This window comes from Manis pentadactyla, chromosome 15 (genome assembly GCF_030020395.1).
Source record: "Manis pentadactyla isolate mManPen7 chromosome 15, mManPen7.hap1, whole genome shotgun sequence".
NCBI classification, from domain to species: Eukaryota; Metazoa; Chordata; class Mammalia; order Pholidota; family Manidae; genus Manis; species Manis pentadactyla.
Window position 1 is genome coordinate 7,238,321 of NC_080033.1, and position 22,491 is coordinate 7,260,811.

The window sequence follows — 22,491 nt, forward strand, 5'->3', positions numbered from 1 at the left end:
CCAGCTCCTTCCTTCGTCAAGGACTGGCATTTGTAGGAGCCCTGCCTGTGCCACACCCCAGTTTATTTTCTTCATATAACTAATCACTAACAACTTTTAAAAACAGATTTCCCTTTGACTGTCCTAAAATGAAAATGCAATCCCCACGGAGAAGGATTTTGTCTTGCTCAACAGTGTCAACCCAATCAGGACTGGCCACGGAACTTGCAGGGCCCAGAGCAAAATGAAAATGCAGACTTTTTGAAAATTTGTTAATTTCAAAAATGGTGGAGGCAGAGCATTAGACCGAGGGGGGCCCCAAAGCCAGCCCTGCCCCAGGGCCACAACACTCATGAGGGCAAATACACATGTGCTGGTTACTCTGCTGAGCACCCACTATGTGGCAGCCACTACCTTGTAACTTGAGGAAAACTATAGTTGGCAATACTGACTCCTCGGGCCCTAACTCGGGTGACATGACCCCCCTTTCCACTACTCAGAGTTGCACTTTTATTTTCTAAACTTCAGGATTGTGAAGCGGGTCCTTGGAGGAAGCAGATATTTTTGTTGCATCAGGGGTTTTCGTACATGGGTTTTTAATAAAAAAGGTAAAGCTCCAATGATAAACCAGATCAGTGCAGGACCTGAGTCAGTCCACTGGGCTCCGCTCCCCCTGCCCCTGCGATCTCGGAGGAACCTGGTGCTCTGCTGCTGCCCAAGGTAAATAACTGACTAACTGGGCCCCATCTGCACACTTGCCCTACAACTGACAACGACATCAACCCCACAGCCACTGGGGAGAAGGATGGGTGGCCTTTCTTTAGTTTTCATGAGCCGCAAAGCCGGCAGATGGCACATTACATGAACCAGATCCCCAGCCTCAGGAGAGCAGGGGCTTCCCAGGGACCCGCCAAGCCCGCCCCTGCCTCCAGCTCACCGGGACGTCGCCCTGGGCCTCGTGCAGGCAGTGCAGAGAGAGCTCCAGGTTGGTGCCCCCTCCTGGCATCGCGCTGGACGCCATCTTGCAGAGCTCAGTAACTGTTCCCAGCAAACGTCCCCAGAAGAGTGTGAGAATGGGGAGACACAGGGAGTCAGTGAATGCCGGGAGGAGATGTCCCTAAAAGCACACCGAGGGGCTCCTTGTCCCTGTCTCCCTCACAGCTCCCTGAAAAGCAGGCAAAGGGAAGGACAGGGAGGAAGGGCAGAAACCCTGTTCCTGGGACCTGCTCAGGATGGCCTGGATGGTTACTGCATGAGGAGAATGAGGGGCAGGAAGAGAAGTCCTGGTCCCACAGCCTGCTACCCCACCCAGGGATACTGCTTCTTGGTCCAGGTGAGACCTGGGAGGAGGAACTCCTTGGAGATGAGGGAAGGGGGGTTACCCTTGGGAATTTGGCCCCCATGTCTCAACCACCTCTATCCTGTGTTTCTGGATTGCTCAACACATCGTCCGATGGCTTCCAGACCAGAGAAGCTCCATATTCATCGGTCTCGGCCGTAGGGCGCTCCTGGAGCTCCGGGATCTCGGCCTGAAACTCGCTTCCTATCCTGATGCGTCTGAAATGAGGCCACACACGAGACACACATGTGACTAAGATGGGAAATAAGACGGAGATGTGTGACGTGCCCTGCTCTCAGGCCACAACCCTGCTCTCTGGAAACCTCTATCATCTCCCAGATGCATCTGGGGAGTATTTGTAACCCCTGACAGACATGGACAAGTGTTCTAGATACAGTCCAGCTACACCCCCTTCCTCCAATTTCCTTTTTCACCAGGCTTCTCCCTCAGGTACCGCTCTAGGGGTCCAGGACAGGGGAGGTGTATGCTGATGCCTGGCATGCTTCTACACCCATGGCCACATCCCTCTAGTCACATTCCATGGATACTCAAGTCTCACATGTGCCATCACCAATTTTACCTAGATCCCCAGGGGATTGGGCACTTGTCCCAGTGGGCCCAACTATGGGATGCTCAGATAGAAGGAATATTGTAGGAACTTTCCACATACACCCAGAGTAATCTACCACTTCTCTCCCACAGAGTAGCTAACCCCCCTGTGAGGAAGGAGCTCTGGGGGAATACAAGGAGGGCAAAAATATCCCCACGTTGGAAGGACCCCCAAGTTCTAAGTCTGTTCCAACTCACGGTCTAATGCTGGGCTTGGTGTTATCCTCGATTGCACAGATGCCAAAACAGTCATCCACTTGATCTAGAAAACACGCAACAGAAAGCTTCAAGAACACTGACTAGAAGTGACACAGGGGCCCCTTCTGCCTGCCTTTGTAGAGCAGCTGAAAGCAGGGTTTCCAAGATTGCAAGGCAGGGAGCTCCTTCAGAACACTAACAATAGAACTACCGTATGATCCAGCAACCCTACTTATGGGTACTGACCCAGGAGGACAGAAATCAGGCTCGCAAAGAGACACCTGCACTCCCATGGTCACTGCAACGAGATTCACAATTGCTAAGATGTGGAAACAACGAATATGCCCATCGACATATGAATGGGAAAAGATTACGTGATTTATACATACAATGGAATCCTATTTAGCCTTAAAAAGAAATTTTGCAATATGCAACAACAGGGATGAAGCCCTTGAGGACATTAAATGAAATAAGCCAGTCACAGAAAGAGAAATACTGCATGAAAGCACTTAGACATATAGTATCTAAAATACTCAAATTCATATAACCAAAGGGTGGAATGGTGGTGGCCAGGGGTAAGGGTAGTGGGAAATGGGGAGTTACTAAGCAATGAATGTAAAGTCTCAGTTAAGGAAGTTGAATAAAGTATAGAGATCTGCGGTATGGCACTGCCAACAATACTATACTGCACTTAAAACATTTGTTACAGGGTAGGTCTTATGTTAACTCTTTTCTTCTCAACAAAAACTCTTAAGAAGATCATGTGGAAGAGGATGACGACTACTGAAAAGACAAAGAGTAAAACAACAAATTAACTGGTACAAATTATTTTTAAAGCAGCTAAAGTCTCTAGAAGTTATCCTAAAGGTATACAGCATTTTAAGAAATATTCATTCAGCACAACAGAGTAAATATCGGTAAGAATAGTGAGTTTGTGGCATCTGAGCCATGACTTGTTCCCTTACCTACCAACCCCATGCACTGTCTATCAGAAGCTCTACTTGGAGGGCTCTACTCCAGGGAGGTGCAGCCAGGGACACAGGGGGTCCCTCTCCTCCCAGTTCTCATGCCTACAGAGCTAAAGAAAGGTACAATGAAAAATGCTCATCAAAGAGAGAATACTATTAAGAGGTACAAATTGTTTTTCTTTCGAACCAAATGGAAATCTTGGAGACAATAACCAAAATGTAGATTTGAGCTGGCGGACGTAACCAGCAGCCAACTTAAAGCTAGATCCATGGAGATTATGGATTTTGAAGAACAGAGAGAAAAATAAATGAATGAAGGAAAATGAAGAGCCACAGAGAAATGTGGGGCATCAATAAGTGCAGCAACACGTACAATGGGAATACAAGGAGGAGTGGAGAAAGGAACAGAAAAATATTTAAAGTATTTAATGGCAGAAAATGCGCAAAATGTGACGAAAAAAAACAATACATACATCCAAGAAACTCTATAAACTCCAAGTAGCATTAATACAAAGAGCTCTCAATCTGGGCACATCATAGGCAAAATACTGAAAGCCAAAGATAAAGATCATGAGAGCTAAGAGAATAATAACGTGATATACATGTACACTCCAGTAAGATTAACAGCTGACTTCTCATCAGACGTGACAGCAGTTGGAAGGCAGTGGGACAACATGATCTCATTGCTGGAAGTAAAAACTCAACCAAGAATCTTATATCCAGCAAATTACCTTTCACAAATTAAGGTGGAAAAAGACATCCTTAGGTAAATGAAAACTGAGGAAACTTGTTGCTTGCAGACATATCTTACAAGGAACATTAAAGGGAGAGAATTATTCAGCCATGAAAAGAAATGAAGTTCTGATATACACAACATGGGCGAAACCCTAAGTTTTCATGCTAACTGGAAGAAAACACAAAGAAGCACACATTGTATGATTCCCACTTATATGAAATGTCCAGAAGAGCCGAGCCTACAGGACAGAAAGTAGATTTGTGGTTCCCTACAGCTGGGGACAGGGTCGGGAGGGGAGGGACAAGAGTGACTGCTGAGTACAGGGCTCCCTTGGGCATGATGAAAATATCCAAAAATTGATGGTAGCAATGGTGGCACACACAGCTCTGTGAAATACAAACTAACACTGTATAGTTTATTTTAAGGAGATGAATTGTATGGCATGTGAATTACACCTCCACAATGAAAATAAATACTACAGGAAGTTCTTCAGACTGAAAGAGAAAATGACATGAGATAGTAATCTGAATCCAAACAAAGAAACAAAAAACACTGGTAAATGTACTTCTATAGGTAACTATAAAAGTCAGTCTAAATGCATACTTTTTCTCTTTCCTTAATTGAACTAAAAATTGCATAAAACACTACTGTTATAGGCCTGTAATTTATAAACATATATATGACAACAACAGCACAACAAAGGGGAGATGCATTGGAGTAAAGAAATAGCACTCCATACAGTAACTCAAATCCACAAGAATAAATGAAGAGATGAGAAACGGTAACGAAAAATGTTACATAACAAACTGTATAAATAATGCTTGCATTCCCTTATTCTCTCAGTTCTTGTTACATAAAACAAAATTGTATGATATAAGAATCGATGTTTTGCTGGGTTTATATACACACACACTCACATACACATACATATATAAAGTACATATATGAATAATAAGAGCACAAGGGTTCGGAGAAATAGAGCTGTATAGAAGTAATGTTTCCGTATTTCACTGTAAGTGACAGGAAGGACAGGCAGGAAGGGCAGAAACCCTGCTCCTGGGACCTGCTCAGGATGACCTGGGTGGTTACTGCATGAGAAGAATAGGAGGCGGGAGGAGACGTCCTGGTCCCACAGCCTGCTACCCCACCCAGGGATACTGCTTCTTGGTCCAGGTGAGAACTGGGAGGGGGAACTCCTTGGAGATGAGGGAAGGGGGGAACCCTTGGGAATTTGGCCCCCATGTCTCAGCCACCTCTATCCTGTGTTTCTGGATCTCTCATCACACCATCCGATGGCTTCCAGACCAGAGAAGCTCCATGTTCAATGGTCTCGGTCGTAGGGCGCTCCTGGAGCTCAGGGATCTCGGCCTGAAACTTGTTTCCTATCTTGATGCGTCTGAAATGAGGCCACACACGACATACACATGTGACTAAGATGGGAAATAAGACGGAGATGTGTGACGTGCCCTGCTCTCAGGCCACAGCCCTGCTCTGTGGAAACGTCTGTCATCTCCCAGATGCGTCTGCTGAGTATCTGTCACCCCGGACAGACATGGACAAGTATTCTAGATACCGTCCAGCTACACTCCCTTCCTCCAATTTTCTTAATCACCAGGTTTCTCCCTCAGGTTCCCCTCTAGGGGTCCAGGACAGGGGAGGTGTATGCTCATACCTAGCATGCTTCAACATCCATGGCCACATCCCTCTAGTCACATTCCATGGATACTCAAGCCTCACATGTGCCATCACCAATTCTACCTATAACCCCAGGGTCCTGGGCATTTGTCCCCGTGGGCCCAAGTATGGGATGCCAAGAAAGAAGGAACATTGGAGGAACTTCCCACATACACCCAGAGAAATCTACCACTTCTCTCCCAGAGAGGAGCTAACGCCCCTGTGAGGAAGGAGCTGTGGGGGAACACAAGGAGGGTAAGAATATCCTCACTTTGGTAGGACCCCCAGGTTCTAAGTCTGTTCAAACTCACATTCGAACGTGGGGCTTGGTGTCATCCTTGATAACATGGCTGCCAGAAGAGTCATCCACTTGATCTAGAAAACGCACAACAGAAAGCATCGAGAACACTGACTGGAAGTGATGCAGAATCCCCTTTTACCTGCTTTTGTAGAGCTGCTGAAAGTAGGGTTTCCAAGCTTGCAAGGTCGGGAGCTCCCTCAGAACACTAACAACAGAACTACTCTATGATCCAGCAACCCCACTTGTGGGTATTGACCCAAAAGGACTGAAATCGGGCTCTCAACTAGACACCTGCACTCCCATGTTCACTGCAACGTGATTCACAATAGCTAAGATGTGGAAACAACCAAGATGCCCATCGACATATGAATGGGTAAAGAATATGTGGATTATACATACAATGGAATCCTATTTAGCCTTGAAAAAAGGAAATTTTGCAATATGCAACATCGATGAACCCCTTGAGAACATTAAATGAAATAAGCCAGTCACAGAAAGAGAAATACTGCATGAATGCACTTAACATGTAGTATGTAAAATAGTCAAATCCATATAACCAAAGGGTGGAATGGTGGTGGCCACGGTTAGGGTTGTGGGAAATGGGGAGTTACTAAACAAGGAGTGTAAAGTCTCAGTTAAGGAAGATGAATAAACTCTAGAGATCTGCTGTACGGCACTGCCAACAGTACTATATTGAATACTTAAAACATCTGTTAGACGGTAGGTCTTACGTTAACTCTTCTAGGCACAACAAAAATTGTTAATAAGATCATGTGGAAGAGGACTAGGACTTCTAGAAAGACAAATTGTAAAACAACAAACTAACTGGTAAAAATTATTTTTAAAGCAGCTAAAGTCTCTAGAAGTTATCCTAAAGGTATACAGCATTTTAAGAAATATTCATTCAGGACAACTGAGTACATGTCGGTAAGAATAGTGAGTTTGTGGCATCTGAGCCATGACTTGTTCCCTTACCTACCAACCCCATGCACTGTGTTTCAGAAGCTCTACTTGGAGGGCTCTACTCCAGGGAGGTGCAGCCAGGGACACAGGGGGTCCCTCTCCTCCCAGCTCTCATGCCTAAAGAACCAAAGGAAGGTACAATGAAAAATGCTCATCAAAGAGAGAATACTATTAAGAGGTAGAAATTGTTTAAAAAAAAAAAAAGAACCAAATGGAAATTTTTGAGTTAAGAAAGGACAATAAGCAAAATGTAGATTTGAGCTGGCAGAAGAAACCAGCAGCCAACTTAAAGCGAGATCCATGGAGATGATGGATTTTGAAGAACAGAGAGAAAAGTGAAGGAAAACAAAGAGCCACAGAGAAATGTGGGGCATCAATAAGTGCAGCAACATGTGTAATGGGAATACAAGGAGGAATGGAGAAAGGAACAGGAAAATATTTAAAGTATTTCATGGTGGAAAATGCCCAAAATGTGATGAAAAAACAATACATACATCCAAGAAACTCTATAAACTCCAAGTAGGATAAACAAAAGAGCTCTCCATATGGCACATCATAGTCAAAATACTGAAAGCCAAAGAGAAGGACTTTGAAAGCAAAAAGAGAAAAATAACATGATATAGATGTACACCCCAGTAAGATTAACAGCTGACTTCTCATCGGACATGACAGCAGTTGGAAGGCAGTGGGACAACATGATCTCATTGCTGGATGTAAAAACTGTCAACCAAGAATCTTATATCCAGCAAATTACCTTTCAAAAATGAAGGTGAAAAAAGACATCCTTAGGTCAATAAAAACCAAGGAAATTTGTTACTTGCAGACCTGTCTTATACGGAACATTAAAGGTAGAGTATTATTCAGCCATGCATGAAAAGAAATGAAGTTCTGATATACACAACATGGATGAAACCCTACATTTTTATGCTAACTGAAAGAAGATACAAAGAAGCACAGATCGTATGATTTCCACTTACATGAATTGTCCAGAAGAGCCGAGCCTACAGGACAGAAAGTAGATTCGTGGTTACCTACGGCTGGGGACAGGGTCGGGAGGGGAGGGACAACAGTGAATGCTGAGCACAGGGCTTCCTTGGGACATGATGAAAATATCTGGAAATTGATGGTAACAACAGTTGCACAGCTCTGACAATGTACCAACCACTGCTGTATTGTATACTTTAAAGGGATGAATTGTATGACATGTGAATTACACCTTCACAATGAAAATAAATACTACAGGAAGTTTCAGACTGAAAGAAAAAAAATACATTAGATAGTAACCTGAATCCAAACAAATACAAAACACTGGTAAATCTACTTATGTAGGTAATTATAAAAGGCAGTATAATTGCATATTTTTTCTTTTCTTGACTTAAAAAGTAAGTGCATGAAACATTAGTGTTATAGGCCTGTAATTTATAAACATATATATGACAACAACAGCACAACAGAGGGGAGATGCATTGGAGTAGAGAAATAACACTCCATACAGTAACTCCAATCCGCAGAAATAAATAAATGAAGAGATGAGAAATGGTAACTAAAAATGTTACATAACAAATTGTATAAATAATGCTTGCTTCCCTTTATTCTCTCAGTTTTTGTTATATAATACAAAATAGTATAATGTAAGAACTAAACAATGTATTGCTGGATTTGTATGTATATACACACACACATATAGAAAATGAAATATATATATAAAGTACATATATACATAATAAGAGAAAAAGCGTTAGGAGAAATAGAGCTGTATAGGAGTAATGTTTCTATATTTCACTGTAAGTTATTATATATCTGAACAGATTCTGATAACGTTAAGATGTAGTTTTAAGTCCTAGAGCAACCACTAAGGAATGATTAAGAAAAAAATGAAAAAGTAAAGGAATTAAAATGTTACAGTAGAAAACACTTAATATAAAAGAAAGCCAGAATACAGGAACAGAAGGAGAAAAAGGCAAGGTACATACATTCAAAAGCATAATGGCAAATGTAAATCTCCCTATAATAATGTAACATTAAGTGACACTGGATTGAATAAACCAATCAAAATGCAGAGTTCGTCAGATTAGATAAAAAATGTATGATCCAACTAATATAATCTATAGGAGACATGGTTTATTTTGAAAAACACAAGCAGGTTGAAAATACAAGTACAGAAAAAATACACCAAGTAAACAACCATAAAAGAGGCAGAATGGTACTAATGTTAGGCTAATTAGGCTTTAAAAAAAAAAACCAGAGATAATAATAAAATTATTGCAGTGATGATAAAGAAAATTGTAGTCACTTCATGGAAAAAACAATCACACCATCAGGAAGATATGACAATTATAAGCATATATGCACCTAAAAACATAGTCGAAAAATACATGAAGCAGAAACTGACAAAACTGAGTATGAAATAAACAATTCAAAACAATAGTTGGAGATTTCAGTACTTGCAGTAATGGATAGGACAACCACACAGAATGAAACAAGACATAGGAACATTTTTAGTGCATTCCACCCAACATCAGTAGAATATATTCTTATGTGCACATAGGATATTCTTCAGGACAGAACATATTCTAGCCATAAAACATGTCTCAATACATTTAAAAGAAACAACTTAATACAAAGCATGTTCTCTGACTACAAAACAATTACATTATAAATCAATAAAAGGAGACAGTTTGGAAAATTCACAAATATGTGGAAATAAAACAACACACTCCTCAATAATCAGTGTATTTAAGAAGAAATCAAAAGAGAAATTAGGGAATACTTTGAGATAAATGGAAAGAAGAATATAACATACTAAAACTTATGGAATGTGGCTAAAGCAATGCTCTGAGGGAACTTATCGTTGTAACTGTCTGTATTAAAAAATAAGAAAAATCTAAAATCACTATGGTCAGTTGATTTTCCACAAAGGTGCCACACCAGCTCAATAGGGGGAAGAATAATCTCTTTAACAAACGGTGCTGGAACAACTGATATCCACACGCAAAGGAATGAATTTAGACTCCAACCTCACATAATATATAAAAGTTAACTTAAAATCAATCAAAGACCTAAATGTAAGAGTTAAAATTATAAAACTCTTTGAAGAGAAAGGAGTAAAAGTCAGCATAATTGCATATTTCTTCTCTTTTCTTAACTGACTTAAAAAAAGCAATTGTGACTTTTGGTCAGGCAAAACTGCAGATACAACACCAAAAGCACAAGTGACAAAAAATAAAAACTCTTGTACCACAAATACCATAAATAAAATGAAAAGATAAGACATGAAACAGGAGAGAATTTCCAAATCATGTATCTAATAAGGGGCTTGCATCCACAATATGTAAGGAGCTCTTACAACTCAGGAATACAAAGATAATAACTCAATTTTAAAAAGGGGCAAAGGATCTAAATAGACATTTCTTCTGAGAAAATACACAAATGGACAATAAGCACATCGGAAGATATCAACATTACCATAGGAGAAATGCACATCAAAACCACAGTAAGATATTTTATGCCCTCTAGGAGAGTTATAATTTATAAAGAATCACTGACAAGGATGTGGAAAATTGGAACTTGCGTGCAATGTGCATGGAAATTTATTCCCATGGCTCAGCCATTTTGGAAAACAGTCTGGCAGTTCCTTCAACTGTTAAACATAGTTACCCTGTGACCCAGCAATTCCACTCCCAGGCATAAGCTCAAGAGAAATGAAAGCCTTTGTCCAACAAAAACTTGTATGTGAATGTTCATAACAGCATTATGCATGATAATTAAAAGATGGAAACAACCCAAATACTCATCAGGTATAAATGGTTAAATTTTGTGTATCCACACAACGGAATATTATTCAGCCACAAAAAGGACTGAAGCACTGTATATGCTGTAACATGGATGAACTTTGAAAACACTATGCTAAATGAATAAACTAAACGCCAAATGTCACATACTGTATGATTCCAATTACATGCAATGTCCAGAGTAGGTGCATCCATGATGATTAGAGATGATCAGTGGTTGCCCAGGGCTGGGGAGATGGGGGCTGTGGGGTGTGTATGACTGCAAATGTACAGTGCTGTTTCTGGGGTGATGAAATTGCTCTAAAATTACATGGTGCGATGGATGCACAAGTTTATGAATTTACTAAAAAACACTGTATTTTAAATAGGTGATTCATATGGTATGTGAATTATGTACCAATAAAGCTGCTAACAAAATTATTCAAGAGGACAGACAGAAGGGTTGTCAGGCTAAATGGCTTCCATATTTTCCTTCTGCCTGTAAAATTCTCAGCACCTAGAAGGCTGCTGGTTCCACATCGTCCTGGGATACCTCTGAGCAGCCATGGGACCCCCAGGCTGGACACAGCCGAAGGCCAGAGAGAACCCCTGGATCAAATGCTACATGTCGAGTTGCATCTGGCCCATAGCAGGCCTGCCATGTGATGGTCAGAGATGACATGCCTGAGCCTCACTCACCAAGCTTGCTGCCGATGACTTTGTCAGAATCATCCTGAGTGGACATGGAACAGTGTTTAAATACAGCCCAGACCCCCTCCCCGATGGGGCTCAGCACCAGGGGCGGCATATTGGGAGACCACTGGAACAGTCCCTGCAGGGAGTGGTCCACCAGGAGCACCGGAAACCACAGGCAGCTCTGGTGGCCTCCTTCGGGGCCCGGCTCCCCAAAGGCATAAGGAGCAGGAGGCAGGAACGATGCCTTGGTACGCAGGCACTTTCTCTGCTTTCTGGGCTGGCTACTCTCCTCGCTGTCTCTGTCTTATCCCTGGAGAAGAGAATTCAAAGCCACAGGGGGTGACTTGAGGCCACGTGTGCACAGTTCAGTCTTTAAGGGGGCACGCGTATAGGCAAGGGCATTGCCCATGGAGCCAGAGGGAAATGTAACACCCAACACCCCTGTCCGAGCTGGCCTCAACAAGGGGGCCAAGCAGGGCCACCATGCCCGAGCCAGACCCCAGACTCTCGGCATGGATGTATGATGCTGGAAGCTTCCTCATGTGCACACCCCCCCAAGGAGAGGCGCTGATACAAAGGGTTTCAGAGATGTATGAGGCCAGCGTCAACTTGTTAAAATGACTGGCACTTAGAGATGGGGCCGGAGATGCAGTGCAACAGCACCACAAGATGAAAAATGACCACAGCTCCATGATATGGACAAGGGGATCTATGAACCCTGTCGCCCGGCCTGGAGGGGGCTTCTCCAGGTGGGACCCTCCAGTCCAGGCTGCAATGGCTGATCCCATGAACTTATATCTCTTACCCACCTCCACACAATCTCCCCTGTTTCTACCAGTCTTACTGCTCCTCATCCTCCAGATCTCAGCTCTGACCCCCTCCAGAAAGTCCTCCTTGACCTCCTCAGGTGGGGTCTCTGGTGTCCCCTCAGTCCCTCTGCTCCCCCTCCCAGCCCAGCCCAGTCTGAGTCCTCACTGTCTGGCATGGGTCCATCTACTCACCTGGACTGGCAGCCCCAGGACGCCAGGCTGGGGCCGTCCCTGTTACCATGGTGTCCTCAGCACTGCCCCCACAGGGCCGGCATGGAAGATGGATGAATGAACGCGCAAGTCAAGCTGTTCTGGAGAGATTTTTTGTGGCGCTTGGTTTGGGCTCTGCCCATGGCTTCCACTGGCAGGTTGTGCAGGAAGCAGTGGAAAGGAAGTGGACCGACCAGTACCCACCTTGGCTGTGCTCCCCAGGGGCTGGCTCACTGGGCCCACAGGCTCCGACGCAGGCCTCCCCAGAGGAGCTGTGCTCATGCCGAGGGTTTCCAGGCTCCTGGGGGGCTCTGTGCCTCCACCTCCGGCCTCAGTGCCTGTCTCAGAGGCTTGGAAAACTCCATGCCGGACACCCAAACACCGACAGAGAAGAGATGGCAGCCTACAAGGAACCATAGGCAGGCGGCAGAGGGGACGCTCCAGGCTCAAGCGCCGGCCTGCCCCCCGGGAGCAGCGCAGCCTGACTCCTGGTCCCTGCCCAGGCTTCCCCAGGAGGACGCCTCCATCCTGAGACAATGACACCCAGCCACTGACTCCCTCCCCCAAAGCCTGTGAGCACCCTGCGAACACAGAACCTACTGCACGCGCACCTTCACCTGCTGGTCCTGCTTCCTTCGAGCTGACAGCCACTTGTCACTGTGAAAACAAATATGGCTGGTCAGTCCTTTCTCTGTATAAAACATCTGGATGCAATTCTTGCAGACATACCTGCTCCTTGGCTCTGCCCAGTCTGCAGGGTCTCCATTTTGCTGGTTGCTGTGTACAGACACGGCAGGGGGGAAGAATGGGAGAAGGGGACTCCACCCTTTTTTTCTTTTTTTGCTTTTAAGTCTGATCCACTGACAACTCTTGATGAATCCCCAGAAATGGAGACGATACCCCATTCCTTCATGGCCTGGCATGTACCTCTTCAGGGCTGAAGCATCCAGAGCTCACTTGCCCAAGGCCAGCACATAAAAGCCCCCAGAGGACTCCCGAAGGGTTGAGCCCCCAGGCCCAGCAGGGAGGGGCTTCTGAACTTACCATCTGCCTGCTGCCATGCTCTCCTCCTTCACTGGATCGGGGAGCCGGTAGGTATTCCCATCCTGAAGATGAAAATACATTTGAGCCAACATATCAAAAATGAGGCATATGCAAGGACTAAAACTACAAAGTGCCAAGAAGAAAACACAGGTGTGACTCCGTGACCTTGGATTAGGCAATGCTTTCTTGGATGACACAGAAAGAGAACAAACTGGACTTATCAAAACTTAAAACTTCCCTGCATCAAGGGACACCATCAAGAAAGTAAGATCCCACAGAATGGGAGAAAGTCATTACACATTATACATCTCATAAGGGCCTTGTATGTACAACACATAAAGAACTCTTACAGCTCAACAAAACTCAAATAACCCAGTTCAAAAATGCGCAAAGGATATGAACAGACACCAAACCGAAGACATGAATGGCCGATAAGCACATGAAAAGATGCTCAGCACCACCAGCCGTTACAGCCTCGTGAGTCAGACCATGATGAGGTAGCACCTCACATCCACTAGAATGGCTATGGTTAAAAAAAAATTGGACAATAGCAAGTGCTGATGAGACTGTGGAGAAATCGAAGCCCTCATCCCCCGAGGATGGGGATGTGAAATGGCACAACTGCTTTGGAAAAGCCTGGCAGCTTCTCAGATGGTTAAACACAGAGCTACCCCATGAACTAATAATTCCACTCCTACGTAATTTCCGAGAGAAATGAAAATGTATGTCCCCACAAAAACTTGTACAAATGCTCACAGAAGCACTATTCACGATGGCCAAGTGGAAACAACCCAAATGGCGATCAACTGATGAATAAATAACCAAAATGTGATGTATCCACACAATGGAGTATTACTCAGCCATAAAAAGGAGCGAAGCCTGGCATATGCTACAACATGAACTTTGAAAACATTATGCTGAGTGGAAGAAGGCAGACATGAAAGGCCACGGTGTATGATTTCAATTGTATGAGATGTCCAGAGTAGGCAAATCCATAGAGACAGAGGTAGATTCATGGTGCCAGGGGTTGGGAGGTTATAGGGAGACCTGGGGGGACAACTAAGGGTGTGGGGTTAATTTCTGGGATGATGAAAATGTTCTGGAAAAAGTGGTAATGGTGCACAACCTTCTTGAGTATACTAAAAGTCACCAGATGGTGTGACTTAAAATGGTTAGATGGCACACGAATATTAAAGCTGTTTTAAAAAAAAAAGGATGCAGCTTTTGGGTGCTTGACCTCAGCATGTCGCAAAGAGAAGCAGCTAACCGCTTGGCGCCCAGGTCCTCGTGGCCACCACCTGGGAAGGAACCAGGCTAATGCTGCACAAGTGCTGACACATGTGGGCACCCTTGCCCCACAGCCAGAGATGGCATCTCATGCAGGAATACTGAGGGGGAAGGAACTCTACCTTTATATCCTCTGGAGAATTTGAGGGGCAAACCCAGAAGGAAGAGAAGGGCAAGAGGAAAGCAAGCAGAAAAAACTCAGTGAGGAAAGGTGACACGGGGCGTCCCAGCGACTCTGCAAAGCCTTCATCCTGGCTTTCTGTGGGGGAGGTTGGTGGGGGGCCACGATCTCTCTGAACCTTCACTTCCCCTCTGTAAAACTGGCTCTGAATATGCACAGGCACTAAGTAAAATGCCTGGACAACTCAAATTTGGAAACAAGTGATGAGTGAGACTCTCATCTCACAGCATAGTCAGGTACCTGGATCCTGTTGGATATCGTCAGCTTGGGCTTTGAGTCCTGTGGGGGCTCCACTGAAGGCCCAGCCTCCTGCCAGCTCTCCAGGGTGGGCAGTTGCTGGGGTGGCCGCTCCAACTCAGCTGGGTGTGGACCACCATCCTCTGCTACCCTGGAGTGAATGGCTGTGAACCCAGTGGCGGGCTCCTTCCACAGGGGATGACACTCCTCGGGAACATCAGTGCCCAGGGTCCCTGGGGCCGCTGGGGTGCAGGGGTAGGGCCCCAGTGGGGCTGGGGAGGGACAGGCTGTGTTTTTCCCTTCCCCGTCATCTGAGGGCCTGGCCAGGACTGGGCCGAGAGAAGAGATCTCCTGGTGGACCATGCTGCTTACAATAGAGTGCAGGGGCTCTCGGTTGGGCAAAAGGGGGCCTGGGGACCTGGCTTCTGGAGGCACCAGGGACCGCAGGCCATCCGCAGCAGGCTGGCTGGCCACCTCGTGGACAGGAGAGGAGTCCCCACAGGCTTCTTCCTAAGGGGGGGCCTCCTTCAGGATGCACAAGCCGTGCTGGACCTCATAGTGCTGACGCAGAGAGCGGTCATCACAGTAGCTCTTGCTGTAGCCCTGCTCCCTGCACGCAAAGGGCTTGGTCTTCTGGTGGGTGAGCATGTGCCTAGTCCTGGAGTCACACGAGAAGGGAGTCAGAGGTCACTGGGGCTCAGTCTCCCACTGCAGGGTCCCAAGCCTGACTCCCCCCACAGTGCTCCCAAGGGGCAGTGGAGCTCAGAACCACAGTTCAGAGCCTGTACTCTGCCCCCAGCTACGGTCTAAGCATCTGGAAGGGGTGCCCCTCTCCCTCACCGTTAAGCAAACCCCTTATCTGACAGAAAAATCAACAGAAGCCAGGCCAGAGTTCCCCAGAATGGGTTCCCCAGGAACACCAGCCCTCCAGAGTGGCTCCCCGAGGACATGGGCTCAGCTGGCAAATCAGTCCCGACAGAGCACCGTGTGCTTCTTGGAGGTTCAGGGGAGCAAATGTAACAGCCACATAGCAGGTAGGTAGATAGAGGGTCATCTGCTTAACCTGCCATGTCTCTGAAACATAGTTGCCCACAGAACTGTTTTTTGAAATAGCCCCTCTTTGCGCCCTTAAGAACCAAAGTTTTACAGAATACATTTGAAGAAAAGCTAATTTTGGGAGGATCCTGCCTTTATCAAAGGAGTCCTTCCCCTACCATAGAATTCCTATAAGGAGACAGCTGCCTGAAAACCCCCACAGGAAAAAATACAATTTACAGATGCGCAACCAGAACTTTCTAGAAAACAGCCAAATGTGCCTCCTATAATATAAATGAATACAAATATGCACAATGATTATGTCATACTCATATCTACATTAATAACAATAAACAGATGAGAAAATCACCCTCTGCACTCCAAGCAGCCCTAGTCTGGACAGTCCTAATAATACTGCACACAGGACGTGTCTGATAAATGACAAAGCCCTTCCCTGAAGGTCAGCCCCGGCCTCCATCGGAGGAGAGTGGGAGAGACCCAATCTCCAGCTCCCCTGTTAACTGGTCTGTGACACGAGCAAATCGCGGCCTTTCCCTGGGGGGCTTGGCGAGAGGATGAGTCGGAAGGTGGGTCAGTCAAAGCCCTGTGGGAAGGCCAGGACCATATAAAATGCAATGGACTTTAGCTCCATCCATGTTGTTGCAAATGGTATGGATAAGGGGGTGGCAGGGGAAGAAAGGGGGCATTACGATTAGCATGTATAATGTGGGGGGGCATGGGGAGTGCTGTACAGCACAGAGAAGACAAGTAGTCATTCTACAACATCTTACTATGCTGATGGACAGTGACTGTAATGGGGTTTGTGGGGGGGACTTGGTGAAGGGGGGAGCCTAGGAAACAATGTTCTTCATGTAATTGTAGATTAATGATAACAACAACAACAAAAAAGCAATGGACTGTTGTCTCCCACTTGCCAGTCTCTTGGTTTGAGGAAGTCTGTCTGTCCTTCCTCACTAACAGGAAAAGCTTATCATTTACCAGACATTAAGAACAAAAGGAATTCTGCTCCAGACTCTTTTAATGGGCTTTCTTTTTAAAATCAAGAGTTAAAAATAATAATAAGGAGTTAAAAAAGACAAGAGTCTCTCATGCCCTGTGGAGTCCAGGTACATGTTCCTCATATAAACATGGGCTGGTTCTCCTCAGGCAACTACCACTGTTTCCAAATATTTCTCTATAAAGTTAACCCGATTCCCTCCATGACAGCATTGCCTCAGGAGGTCCCATCTGCAAATAAAGGCAGTGATTTTCTCATTGGCAGACTTTGGGGGCTTAGAAGGGTGACCTCTTCAGGGCAGTGCCAGACCTGTCCCCAGACACGGAGTTCTCGTCTAAGCATGAGTCACAGGGACCCAACACCGACAGGGTGTGTCGGGCTCATCTGGGAGTTGATGAGAATGACCTAGGAACATGCCCCCCCACCCCAGGCCCCTGCACAGATGTTGGTGACCAGACTCCTACATACAGGTGGTCCCGGCGCTTAAAGGCCTTGCTGCAGATTCCGCAAACGTGTTTCCGTTCCTGACTGTGCGTCAGGTAGTGCTTGCTCCGAGAGCTGGTGCTGCTGAAAACCTTCCCGCAGACGCTGCAATCCAGAAGCAGCTGCTGAGGCGAAGTGTGATGCTGCTCTTCTTTCCCTGCGCTCCCGGAGGTGGCCCTGCCTCCTTCGTCAACCTCTTTAGGGACCTGAAGCTTGCCCAGCCTCAGGTCTAAACAAACAGAAGGAGAAAGCCCAGGTTAGAGACACCTGGGGACATCCAAGAGCACGGCTGAAGCACTCCCCGACTCTTAGAACCACAGCAGACACGGGAAGAGAGGCCCGGAAACCCTTTCTCCATCTCCAGCACCTTTACCCACAGGGAAAACAAGGCCTAGACTGGGGAGTGGGGAGAGTAAGGACCCTGGCCAGGCCACGCTGCAGGACGGCGCCCAGTCAGAGGCCACACTCAGGACAGTTGTGGCCTGGAAGGCTTCTAAAGACTAGGGTGCTGTGGCGGCAGGGGCTTTATGACACCATTTATCTGAAACTCTGCAGAGGTGGGATCCAAGAATCCAACAGGCCAGCTTGTGGGGAGTGGAGGGGGCTCAGCTTTAGGAGCCAGAGCGCTCAGCCTCTGAGCCTGAGACCCAGCAGAGAGACCCAGCAGGAAGGAGCCCGGGCTGGGCCTCCAGGCCCGGTCTCTCGTCCCAATCTGCCTCTGGCCACTGCCTTCTGTTACTTAACCTGCCTGATCTACATTCTCTTCATATGAGAAATCACTGTCCCCAGTGGTCAAATGATTCCAACAGTTTAAATGAGCAAAAACAGGACTCCTTCCGGGGCAAGTCCCCAGCCTTGCTGAGTTACTTTTAAAATGCTCATTAAAGCAATTTAATTAAACTAGAAAACAAAATGTTGTTTCAAAAAATTAGCAAGGACCCTGACAAAGAGGCAAACGAGTCACTGGCCCAGAAAGCCCTTGACCTTCCCAGGAGGCAGTGTTATAAGCACTCTCAAACTGTGTACATTCTCTGATGGACAAACCCACTGGTAGGAATATGTTCAAAGAACTAATCCAAAAGAAAACACATATGTAAGAAGTTGGTCACAGAAACACTGTAACAGTCTAACCAGCAAGAATATGGCCAACCAATACAATGGAATAATCATTACAACGATAACTGAATATTCTACCTTTATATATGAAAGCAAATATACTAAGGTTTAAAATTTTCAAATAGAAATGTCCACTTAATTTCTGCAAAACCATGTCTTTCTGAGTGACTTCACCCATGTTTTAAAAAATCTATGTGTGGGAGCCATGGTGGGGATTTTTCTTGTTACTCTTCTTCATTTTCTAGGTTTTCTTAAATAAATATGCATTACTTTTCTAACTTAAAAATTAAAATTAATATAAGTATATGCATTTATGAATTTAAGTCATGTATTAAAAAAACAGAGTTAAAACTTAATGTTCAGTGGATTTTTTTAATAAGGTTAAAAAATGCAATTTAAAATGAATTTGGAAATGTTGAACTAGGTTAATGATTGTAACATTTTTCAGTGGGGTGCATGGATCCGTATGAAAATCTGGTGAAAGCTGCAGTTTCTCTGGCCAGCAAAATGCACACATGTGCACACGTTTTTTTTTTTTTATATCATCAATCTAAAATTACATGAGGAACATTATGTTTACTAGGCTCCCCCCTTCACCAAGTCCCCCCCACAACCCCCATTACAGTCACTGTCCACCAGTGTACTAAGATCCTGTAGAATCACTACTTATCTTCTCTGATATGTGCACACGTTTTAACACTGGCATTTTCATGTTAATTTCTGTGGACGGGGTTGAGAACCCCAATTACTGTACCCACAGGCCTGTCCAGTGCCCAGGGTGGCACCACAGATGTCCCGATTCTAGGAATTTATATTTAGCCACTGTTCCAACACGGGGGCTCTGCACCTTGTGTGGAGTGGGGGCCTCAGATGTTTTTCATTTTAGCAAGTCTTCAGGGGGCTTCGTGAGCCGCTTATCCCAACCAGCAGTAATATCTGGTTTGCAGGGCCACTCCAGATGTGGCTTTCCACGCACGTGGTGTGACTCTCACTCGATCAACCCACCTAAGCATCTTACCTAAGGATATCATGAAGAGGGCTAAAACAAAAACTGAATTTATCTTGTGTGGGAAGCCTGAAGGCAAAGCAAAAGGAGACAAGCAAGGTCTCTAATTACTGTCTTAGTTCTCTGTTTGCTGAAGAGAAGACTTAGAACTAAATCAATGGACTGCTGGCATTAACTCTAACAATATCGATAAAAATCTGCGCACAGTCCAGTGCTTTATAATCTATGAGGGGCTTTTACATTCATTTCTTCTTTTGCTTCTGACTGCTGTTACTCTGGGGAAAGCAGAGTGCGTATTATCATCCCCCACTTTGCAGATGAAGACACTGACCCTTAGGAAGGTGAGACAACCAAGAAGCAAGTGGACAGGATCCTAGCTCATTCTGCAAACATGAGAAGAGCCTCTGAGATGTGGCAAGGGCAGGAAAGTCTCTCACCAACTCAAAGGTCTGCCCACCCCACACACAAGATTAGGATATCTCCAAACATCCAAATTTCTCAGCATTATTTCCTAGGATCGGTATTTCAGTTTCCTTGACTAGCAAACTGGGAACAATGCCCAAGCAGAAAACCAAAAGGTGACTGTCCTTCCCCATTCACCCACAGAAAAGGAAAGTTTCCTTAACCAATCCACATAGAATCAACATGTAGCTAGCCCAGGCAATTTCACACAGCCCACCAGGCCCTGGGACCCAGGTGGACAGCCTCACCCTGTAAAGAAGCCTGAGATGCCGGGTCTGCATACTTCTCCAGCAGCTTCACGGAGTCACGGTCCTCCCCAGAGTACAGGGAGAAAGCATCTAAGTTGTCCTCCAGCACCGTGCTGGGCACATTGGGTGCTGGGAGGCTGGGGTCCATGTCCAAACCACTCAGGCCAGCATAGAGCAGGTCTCGGGAGCTGGGACCCAGATCCTGGTTGAGGGCATTGCTGCAGTTGAGTCCTTGACTCTCAGAAAATGAAGGGAGGTGTATCTCGGATGGAAGGGCACCCTCCTCCCCTGCGCTGTTCTGGTCCATGGCTCTCTGCTGCCAAATCTTGGCCAAGAGCTACTCTCCAGACGAGCAAGGCTTGCAGGGAATCGGGGAGGAGAGATTCCCTCGATGGTTTCTAATTCCTGAAAACAAACAAGGAGGAATCAAAATTATGAGATGGCCATGGAGCATATAGAGCATGGACTTGGACTTCAAACAGACCTGTATCTGGGTCTGTTCTCTGCCATTTAACAGCCATGTGAACACAGGTAATTCACTTAAGCTCCACAAGCGTATTTTCTCTTCTGTAAGTTGGGCCTAAGAGTTCCTCCATCATAAGGTGGTTGTTGGGAATAAATTAAAAGATTTCCAGCAACTTCATGGACTGAACCGACCTTCTTCTCCAGCAATGAACACATACAAATATGACAAAAGATAATTTTTAATACATAGCCAAGCTCAAGAGACAGGTAAACCCCCAAGTTGCCACGAAAAATGCAAAAACTCAAAGACAACTAGGAGGTACAAGCTCGGGTCTGCCTTAAGGGAAAATCAGACTCAGATACAGGACTGGGAGCTGTCGCCCAATATGGCAGCCACAAGGCATATGTGGCTCTGAAGCGCTTGAACTGTGGAAGGCCCAAGTTGAGACACACTGTGAGTATAAAATACACAGTCGATTTAGAAGATTTAATGCAAATCAAAAGAAAGAATGTATCTGTAATGTTTTACATTATTACATGTTATAGTGGTAATTTAGATATCTTTAGATATAGTGGGTTAAATGTTATTAAAATTAATTTTGTCTGCCTCTACTTTTCAATGTGGCTCCTAGAAAATTCTAAATTATATATGCCTTATATTAAATTTCTATTACAGAACATTACCTTGGAGGCTGGTACCTGGGGTCAAAATAGACATAAGGAAAAAGGAACAGGACCTTGAGCTCACAGGAAATGGAGACCTGGGACCCCAGAAGAGCCATGACATCCACAGGACAGCTAAAGAAATGAAAGAGAAATTTTGCACACAAGCCTAGAGAAGCACTCCAAGAACTAAAATAAAAAAATAAAAATTAAAACAGGACAATGAAAGATGAGAAAACCCAGCACAAAGCCCAGTTTGAAAAAGACAGATGCACCCCTATGTTTATCGCAGCACTATTTACAAGAGACAAGAAATGGAAGCAACCTAAGTGTCCATCAGTAGATGAATGGATAAAGAAGATGTGGTACACATACACAATGGAATATTATTCAGCCATAAGAAGAAAACAAATCCTACCACTTGCAACAACATGGATGGAGCTAGAGGGTCTTATGCTCAGTGAAATAAGCCAGGCAGAGAAAGACAAGTACCAAATGATTTCACTCGTATGTGGAGTATAAGAACAAAGAAAACCTGAAGGAACAAAACAGCAGCAGAATCACAGAACCCACGAATGAACTAACAGTTACCACAGGGAAAGAGACTGGGGAGAATGGGAGGGAAGGGAGGGGAAAAAGAAAAGGGGTATTACGATTAGCATGTATAGTGTGTGTGGGAGGAATGGGGAGGGCTGTGCAACACAGAGAAGACAAGTAGTGATTCTACAACATCTTACTATGCTGATCGACAGTGACTGTAATGGGGTTTGTGGGGGAGACTTGGTGAAGGGGAGACCCTAGTAAACATAATGTTGTTTATGTAATTGTAGATTAATGAGAACAAAAAAAAAAACAAAAAAAAGAAAACCCAGCACAAGAAAAGAAAAAGTCAGTATGAGACAAGAACAAATATCTTTTCAAAGAAGCAATTGGAATTCCTAGAAATGAAACGTATTTAAATAAAAATTCACTGGCAGGTTAAAGAGCAGATTAA

At 45.1% G+C, this 22,491-nt stretch overlaps 3 protein-coding genes across 4 annotated transcripts in view; all 3 read right to left on the reverse strand.

Annotated features, from left to right (window-relative positions):
• Nucleotides 1-22,491, reverse strand: part of ZNF576 (zinc finger protein 576) — a 204,635-nt gene that overhangs the window by 167,351 nt on the left and 14,793 nt on the right. The window lies entirely within an intron of this gene.
• On the reverse strand, nt 693-12,450 carry LOC130680896 (zinc finger protein 541-like). The gene is made up of 5 exons (XM_057492624.1): nt 12,235-12,450; nt 11,237-11,543; nt 5,815-5,878; nt 1,394-1,536; nt 693-1,017 (listed from the first exon to the last, which is right to left on the reverse strand). The coding sequence occupies exons 2-5, from the start codon at nt 11,343-11,345 to the stop codon at nt 860-862; spliced, it is 474 nt and encodes a 157-aa protein (XP_057348607.1). The 5' UTR covers nt 11,346-11,543; nt 12,235-12,450; the 3' UTR covers nt 693-859.
• On the reverse strand, nt 15,341-20,746 carry LOC130680895 (zinc finger protein 541-like). Its single transcript, XM_057492619.1, has 3 exons — nt 20,370-20,746; nt 17,523-17,766; nt 15,341-15,659 (listed from the first exon to the last, which is right to left on the reverse strand). The coding sequence occupies exons 1-3, from the start codon at nt 20,674-20,676 to the stop codon at nt 15,512-15,514; spliced, it is 699 nt and encodes a 232-aa protein (XP_057348602.1). The 5' UTR covers nt 20,677-20,746; the 3' UTR covers nt 15,341-15,511.